Raw genomic sequence first — 8,818 nt, forward strand, 5'->3', positions numbered from 1 at the left:
TATTAATATTTTAACGTATAACATATTTGTGTATGTACAGTGTTGAAGACAATGTCATTTTTTAACATTTATACTTCTTCGTCCATTTATTTAGTTTAAAATTAAAATTATACGAACAGAATGATTTGTTTTATTGACTCTACTTGAAACTTACAATACTATTTTTTGAATCATTTTGTATGATATATGGAAACAATATTTCGGCATAATACGCACAAATCTCTCGACGAAAAGTTTTTTTTAACAAACATTTACATCAAATGTTTTTAGTTTATTTTATAAACTCCAATCACATCTGTTATCTTTACTGCAAAAGAAATATCATAGAATTTATTAATTTTAGCAGTGTGTGAAATTTAGCTTCTGCTTCCGTTTTTCCTGTTGCAATTTGCACAATATCAGGGCAAGTGTTTATTCTCATTGCTGTGATGTGAATATCTTCATTTGTAGATGATAAATACATAAACAAAATATCTAACTCTATGGTTAATAAAAATTTCTTAACTTTAAAAAAAAAATCTTCTACAAATTCGTCAGAAATATTACTATGGTCTTGGGGTATAAAAGATTCTAAGTTTTTGATAATGTCTTTAGATACGTCTGTACTAAAACAATTCTTTACCTTTATATGATAATCCGATAATTTAAAACCCAAGTTAACTTTTTTTGCTGTACTTAATGAAATATAACTTTTTAGAATGTTAGCCTGTTCAATTTTTCTTTTCTTTTCATTGATTTCCAAAGAACACAAATCCTTATCTTTAATATCAGCTACTAAGTCAGTTATTTTATGTAACATCTTTTTGGCAGCATCTTGTTTAGCTTGCTTTTTCGTTTTTGCAACACCAACTTCTTTAAAGGTTGCTACTATACATTGTATGGTAAAAATTTTTGCATGAGGTGGTCCAATGTCACTAATTAATACATATTCAGGTTCGTTTAACTTGTTCTCGACACATACGTCCTACAACAATGTGTATATAATTACTTTTGCTCTAATTCACTGAACAAAGTATAGGAGCATTACTTACTTGTAAAACACCTATGGCATTAACAAAGGGAACATTTGGTGGAAGTTTTTCCGATTCTGGAATTGTAGGAGGTAAGGGTGTTCTTACGGGTGATTGTGTTGGTGTTGCTGTCAATTGTGGATAACCTTTATCCACTGCAATAGCTTCCAACATTGCTTTCGCAGCTTCGTGCTTTGCATCTTTCTTAGAACGTCCAGTACCATTTGCACTAAGCCCATCGCATGTAACTTTGTAGGTAAAGGTATTTATATGTGTTCCACCTCCATCATGTACAAGTTCATAGTCAGGCACTATTTGTTTTTTTACCATCATTTCTTGCAGAATAGATACAGGTGTTTTATTCATATTGTATTACAATATTACGTAAAATTCCTGCTTTTGTGTGAATTTAACTAGTGAATTTCAGGATAGTTGATACATTTATTAGTAAAAGAATCAAAACAAAATATAAGTACGTATGTTTTAAACTTTATTTAGCGATAACTTGAGTAAATAAAATCACATAACCGCGATAAAATATAATTTGTCCACTGTTTTCGGTATGAACGTATCGTAAATTTGACAAGTGGAAAAACTATCGATAGTACTATCGAAACTATCGATGGTTTCTGACCATTGAACGAATTTCGATTAACAATCTCTACTTTCGATAGTATCCAACTATCCAACTTTTTTTATATCAATACGTTTTATCATTGTTTTAAAATAGAATGGAAAACTGTTTTATCAAAAAGATATAGAATAAAGAATAAAGAAAACGAATGTTGATATTCTTATAGTTGTGAATAAAAATAAATGGTTACTTCAAAATTAATCGTCCTCGAAATATACAAGAATTTTTCGAGCTATTTCAAATTTAAATAAAATACTATCGAAAATTATCGATAGTTTATTCAAAACTATCAGAAATTATTGGATTAAAAATTGTATGAAAAAGCGAGATTCTGATGTAACCATCTAAGTATGCAACTTACGATATATCTATGTATATCTATAGTAGATTAAATAAATATTATATAGAACACTATTTATGTACAATTACTGTTTTACAGTGAAAGAATCAGTGAGAGAAAATACATAACGATATGAAACAAAATACTGTAAATAAAAATAATTTTGAAAACGAAACTTAAATAATTACTATACATAATTTAATAATTATTGCAATAAAAATGTTATGTAACGCAACAGAAAAATAGTGAAATCGTATTAAAAAGATAACGTCGATTTTCTAATCGTTTATGAAATCTTTTCGTATTTTGGCACAAAGTGTCGCATCTACAATATATATATTTCTGGACAGATATACCAGACCAATGAGATTTTATCGTAACTCATATAGTTTTTTTTACTTCTATACTTTGTCTCTCTGGATGAAGTATATTAATCTGAAGTTTGTGAAACACTAGAAATCTGTACAAGATTAGGTACTTAAATCTGAAGGAGAATAATTTTATAGTGTTGGTTTGAAAAGATCTAATCTTATCGAAGCACTTTTATTTAAAAAATATGCATATATTGTGTGGAATGAAGAGATAAAAAAAATCTGTTCTTTATGAATTTAGTGTTACACAGTTAAACATGAATTTACAACAAATCTTAAAACTTCGTATTTTAGGATTAAATAATTGTTTAAGGAATTTAAACAATTGTTCTAATTTGAGTAGTATTAACTATTTTTCAACCACGCACACCTTTTTAAAAAATAAAGATCAATGTAAAGTACAAAAATCAAAGTCTGTGAATTTAAATGAATTGGCTGAGGTTGTAAATACAGATCGTATGATGTTAGAATTTGACAAAGTAGTTGACGACTTTAAAAAAGCGATGGTAAAACATGTGGGTGTACGTACGAGTATAGGTGCTATCGAAGAACTAATTGTAAAATTTGATGGAGACGAATATAAACTTCAAGAACTTGCAGAAATTGTACGGAAACCTAAACTGATAGTATTGAATCTATCTGCATTTCCACAAACAATTCCAAGTATTCTTGAAATGCTATTAAAGTCTCAAATGAATTTAAACCCGCAACAAGAGGGTACAACGCTTTATATTCCATTACCTAGGTAAGTATTGTTAATATTAGTCAAGTTATATAACAATGTAAAGTATAATAAAAATAAAATAAAGTATATTTAAATTTAGAATTACCGTTATTATTTATGAAATGTATTAACTTCATTTAATAATTAAACAGAATTACAAGAGAATACAGAGAACGTTTATCAAAGGCATCAAAATCGTATTTTGTCACCTGCAAAGATAATATTACCAATATACGGAATAAACATATAAAGAATGTGAAACAGAAAAAAGATTTATCCGAGGATGTCATTTTTAGAGTCGAAGGCTATATAAGTACTATAAGTAAGAATTATATTAACGAGGTACAAATATTATTGGATATAAAACAAAAAGAACTTTTAGGTGAATCTGAATAATTTCTTTTATTTTTCACACATTAAAGGTATTCCATTGCATATAGACATGTTAAGAAGTCTATATTTACATTAATAGTAATACAATATGTTTTCTTGTGTTTATAATAAACTACATACATTATTCTTTAATAATACCTTGATTACCTTTCACAATTGCTATTATAATTTGAATGCATACAAAATTTTCTGTGGTTAAAGTTGAATATTAAGGACTAATAAAGTTAATGTACACGCAGAACAGTTATTTAGTTATGTAATCTGTTAAAGCTTTGCAAAGAGTTTCGGAGGAAGTTCTTAAAATCTCTTTCCTGTGAAAAGCTATACTGAGTCGTAAAAAGTTATTACATTTTCCTGTGTATGAAAATCGTGTCCCTGGTATAGCGGATACTTGATATATGTTCTGACACCATTTAATGAAATCACTACCATTTACTTCTACGAAAAACATTGGATATTTCTTTGTTACAATGAATAATTTTAAATAAAATAGATACAGTTAATGCTTTATGTACCTGGTGGAAGATGAATCCATACAAAGTAACCACCGCTAGGTCGTCGATACGAACAACATTTTGGTAAATAGTGATCCAACGTATCGCATAATACTGATAGTCTTTCCTGTACAAAAAATATTTATATATAAATACATAAATTGATAACTTTGAACAAATTTTTTAATTGTATATATTATTTCTTAGCAAAAGTAATTTTATTCGCGCAGTTATTACTGTATTAAAAACTTTATAAAAAATATAATATTATTGTCTGGATGTAAATATGATTAATATAATCATAATACAAAACAACATTCGTGAAATTCACTTACCGTATAAATATTGATAATGTTATCTAGATACTCGTCTTCGATCTTTAGATGTAGTAGACTTGTAATAACACCGGAAATGTAGTGATTAACTGCGCCACCGCTGCATAAAATTCCTCTGTAAATTGTAAAATTTTTGTGAAAATGTAACAAAGTAGCAAGATCTAACGAGTTTGTGACAAACTGTTACTGTGATACTGTTGAAATTTCTACACTAAACCAAAGAATAATCTAAAGATTTGCTTACGATGATCTAAGGATCTTGGCTATCCGCGGTGGGCATTCAATCCATCCAAAACGGATTGCCGGTGAAAGAATCTTTGAAAATGAACCGTTCGATACAATATTACCATATTTGTAATTGGGATCTATTGGGTCATCATAAAAAAACAGTCGTTGCGGTGGAGAACCATTTCCGTAATAAAGTAAATTGTACACGTCGTCGCAAGTAACCATTATAGAATTATTTCGTGCTATATTGACCAAACGCTTGCAACTTGCTATTGCAAAGTAACGAAATGTACAATTAGTCGATTGCGTTTTAATCCATTGAATTGTAATTTATGGTTTACCTGGCGGCAATGTTGTTCCAGTCGGGTTGTGGAAAGTAGGAATAGTGTAAAACATGGCCCAGAATATTTTCTCGTCGTTGAGAAGGAAGTCACCATTTTTTTTCTCCTCTGCTACTATTTTCTCAAACGCGTCTACGTCTACGGTATCGTTTTTCATCGGTACTGTGTCAAGGAAAATTTTCATTATTTACATGCCAGTTATTGAAATAATATATTTTTGCATGTTCTCGTAACGAGAATTCTGATCTTAAGTCGATACGAAATGCTGCCGAACTTGTATCGATGAATCAGTGTTTTAATTTTATTCGAAACTTTCAATTTCAAATCCAATGTGCTAGACCTAACGCCATTATTTTTACCGAAATCGTATATTTATCGTATATTTGGCATACTTGAGCCTGTTAACACGAAGTCAACGATTTTTCCGCTTCGCGACCTTAACGCAGGATTTATCGATTCGTTGACGATCAATTACTTTTGCGCAGTGTGAATAAGAGACGTTGCGGAGAGTAAAGTTTTGTCGCGATTTTGATCAAGAATAGTCAACGTTCCGATGCTCTTGCGCAAACGAAATTTATCGACGTAAATAGTCTTTTATCGTACATTTGAAAATTCAAGTTCATTTTTAAACGTTTTGTACATTTTTGCTTCCTCGTTGGGAAACTTTTCGATCGATATTTATACCTAGCGGTAAGCTTAGGTTTCGATTTAATGCACGGGTCGCATTTTAATTCGATTCTGGAACAATGTCCGTTAGCAACGAAGATCGAGGCATCCGAAAAGGAATTTACGTTTATCAAAATTCTTTCGTAACGCTTCTTAACGATACTTTATTAAAAATACGAAAAAGGAATGCGATGTTTGTACCGGTTACTACTTTCATCAAGGGAAATTGCTTGAAGGTATCCAATGCTATCATGTAAGTGACCTCTTCTACGAAAATTATTCCATTTGGCGAAACAACGGTGTTTAATAATAGCTGAAGACCGTGCGAGGCTCCGCAAGTCAAGATTAAATTTTCTCGTTTTACCGGATCACCGTATCGCCTGGTGAGAAAGCCTGCCAATTCTTCACGGCATTCCCACAGGCCCGCTGTCGTGCCATATTGAAAAAGATAATAATTCCCTTCCTTCTTCTCTTCTTCCTAAGACGTAGTATACGTTCAGTACGATATATTTCTCCTGGATAAAATTACGCGAAATTCTAATCCCGTGGTAAACGCTGCGTAGACAACGATGCCCATTTACATCCAAACAATAGTATTATACTTTTCGTGAAGTTCATTAAAACGGGCAACGATGCAACGAAAGATTTGCAATTTGGTCGTAGATACGGGTGGGTTTTTAATTTAACAACATAGGCGTTTACCGTTTCAATATTTCTATCGATCTATCGAATTGGCGATAAACTTACAGACCTTACGGGACCCGCGAGAGGAAGTTTATAATTTCTTTAACGTTTTACCAGTCTATGATCCGTTGCTTTTTTTATCATTTCCACGCAGTGTTGTAATAGGTCAGGACCGGGTGCACCGACCGACAAATTCGTAATATTTTCTTCGTAAACATTAAACGTGGAACCATTATCAAAAAGATGTCTCTGATACGGATCGTCGATCGCGTCCATATTGAAGGAAATTCGCGTCCGCGGTTACCGCTCGAAGAAGTCTTATTAAATTTACAATTATCGACGAACAGCCCGATCGAATTTCCAAGGTTTCCTTAAGGGAATCGACGAATCGTTTCACGGTGAACTGGTGTCAAGAAACTCGCGAATTATTATAAAATCGTCGACGCAAAGTACGACAAAAACCGTTGCGAAACTGGTATTACACGTTTACGCTTTCGAGAGTGTAAGAGTCACTGTATCGTGTGAATTTGCATGATATAATTCAGCCATAGATAAATATCATATTTATCAATGTATATGTATATGTTTTTCAATGCACTTCGTACTTTATACAGTTTGTGCAAACCATCGATATTTTATCCGTACTACGCAACAATCGGTGCGTAACTAGCGACACTGCCGGACGAATCTGAGCGGGGCAAGTTGTAATCAACCATCGTCCAATCGTTGCGCGGTTGGGCAATAGTATTTACTTACGTACGTTTGTTATCCAAATTCGTGTTGCATAATCGATCGTTGCCTCGTTCACTCAGCATTCTGCGTGTCTACGTCTTGGTAACGTCGATTATCGAATAGTGTTTATTTGTTCTCCTTTTTTCCCCTATCGATTCGTTCGCAATAATATCGACTACGCAACTTTTGCATCGCGATACGTTCATTAACGCGAGTTCAACTCCGAATGCATATTTTAATTAAACTTCACTTTTGGGCGCTTTCAAGCGATATAAATGGATGGAACGATGTAAATCAACGCGAACCAGACGATTGATAAATAACTATTGCCGCTTAACGTATTCACAAGTTCGATTACACGTTCGTTCTAAGAACGAATTGAATATTTGATTTCGAATGGTGAACCGAACGTCAAAATGTAAACAATGCTACCACTTCGAAGATCGTACCTGTTTCGTTGTTACAATACGAAAGAAGTAAAATAATATCTATTAACTTTTTAGAGAAAATCACGACCGTCTTTTGGAACCGTTTGAAAAGTCTCCCGCACGTTTGTTTTTCTTATTTTCTAAATAAGAAAATGAGTCGTAAACCACGTAAGAATGATGGTGGTTCTTTATTACAATAATTTCTTTACGATAATATAATGATATTATAAAGTTTTATAAGTTCTATGTCCACAACCGAATGGCAAATGCAATTCCTCGCAGCTATTTATCCCGGCGATCAAACGTATTGTACAATTTCTAAATTCACACTCACGGTTTCTGTCGGGTTAACAATCGAAGTAATAAAAACGGGGATAAGTCGGGGCGAGGGGGACAGGGGAATCGAGGAAAGACATCATACGTTCAACGTTACACATTTTTCTTTCATTTTTTGTTTCATCTCTCGCGTTTTCATCGGGGAACATCGACTCGGTGCGCGTTACGCGGGTCCCCCGGTGATTGTACACGCCGATCCGCGCTGGCGACGCGACGAATGGATACATTATTATACATAGAGGAGAGAAATCGCTAAAAACCGTTAAACGAACGCTTGACGCTCGCGTTGTTCGTAAAACGAGACGCCCGGCGCCACGGGTGCGACGAGATTGGGAATCCGTGCGATCGTTCCGTTCTCGCGACGAACATAAACGAAACACCGCGTTAAAAAAAAAAAAAAAAAAAAAAAACAAACAATTTTCACCGAAGGTCGTTTCCTCCATTTTATCACAGAAGAGCGCGCGGCGTTTGAATTCTATTTTCCCTCTGATGCTTCAGCATCGCGAACGAGATGGTCGATCTGGCGCAGGCTCGTGCGCGGAGCGTCTTTCGCGTAAATTGAAACGATCGGGAAAGAGGGGACGGATCGAGGAACGGGTTGAGAGAGGAAGAGAAGAGAAGAGAAGAGGAGGAGGGAAGGTGCGATCCGTTTTTCAGCGTCGCGCGCGAAATATGATCGGTGAACACGTGTGCGTTAGCGAACACACGCGGGGAGAACGTGCGTTCCCCGTTTCTCGCGTTCCCTGTACATACACAAACAATCATGGCACGTCCTAATCCTAGCGATCGCTCGACGCGATGCAACAGTGGTGCGGTCCACGCGTTCGTCCTCCCACGTCGCACCGCGCCCCCATTTTTCATCTTTTTTTCCGTTTAAAAACAGTTTGCTACAAGTTTCTTCCTTTTTTTCACATTTTTTTTTTCTCCTTTGTTACCGCTTAGTTTACTCAAGTACATTTTCCGTTCTCTACCGTACGTAGAAGTCTTAACCGCGCTATAACCGCTAATCGATATTTACAGTTTCGCGTTCCTATAATTATAAAAAAGAAGTCGAGATGCTTCCGTTGCGCCACGGCCGAGGCCAATTTCATTGGTCCCTTTT

The 8,818-nt window shown here is 34.1% G+C and overlaps 3 protein-coding genes across 3 annotated transcripts; 1 reads left to right on the forward strand and 2 right to left on the reverse strand.

The window, feature by feature from the left end:
• Window positions 1-49: 49 nt before the first annotated feature.
• On the reverse strand, window positions 50-1,633 carry LOC143153833 (RISC-loading complex subunit TARBP2). Its single transcript, XM_076325430.1, has 2 exons — window positions 1,032-1,633; window positions 50-964 (listed from the first exon to the last, which is right to left on the reverse strand). Exons 1-2 carry the CDS (start codon window positions 1,374-1,376, stop codon window positions 305-307), a joined length of 1,005 nt encoding a protein of 334 aa, XP_076181545.1. The 5' UTR covers window positions 1,377-1,633; the 3' UTR covers window positions 50-304.
• Window positions 1,634-2,463: 830 nt separating this feature from the next.
• Mrrf1 (mitochondrial ribosome recycling factor 1) lies at window positions 2,464-4,262 on the forward strand. Its single transcript, XM_076325985.1, has 2 exons — window positions 2,464-3,100; window positions 3,232-4,262. The coding sequence occupies exons 1-2, from the start codon at window positions 2,613-2,615 to the stop codon at window positions 3,473-3,475; spliced, it is 732 nt and encodes a 243-aa protein (XP_076182100.1). The 5' UTR covers window positions 2,464-2,612; the 3' UTR covers window positions 3,476-4,262.
• Window positions 3,467-6,888, reverse strand: LOC143154134 (uncharacterized). The gene is made up of 7 exons (XM_076325984.1): window positions 6,335-6,888; window positions 5,738-6,014; window positions 4,871-5,032; window positions 4,546-4,798; window positions 4,302-4,416; window positions 3,988-4,093; window positions 3,467-3,910 (listed from the first exon to the last, which is right to left on the reverse strand). Exons 1-7 carry the CDS (start codon window positions 6,494-6,496, stop codon window positions 3,717-3,719), a joined length of 1,269 nt encoding a protein of 422 aa, XP_076182099.1. The 5' UTR covers window positions 6,497-6,888; the 3' UTR covers window positions 3,467-3,716.
• Between the last annotated feature and the right edge of the window lie 1,930 nt (window positions 6,889-8,818).

Source organism: Ptiloglossa arizonensis, chromosome 13 (assembly GCF_051014685.1).
Source record: "Ptiloglossa arizonensis isolate GNS036 chromosome 13, iyPtiAriz1_principal, whole genome shotgun sequence".
Lineage (NCBI taxonomy): Eukaryota > Metazoa > Arthropoda > Insecta > Hymenoptera > Colletidae > Ptiloglossa > Ptiloglossa arizonensis.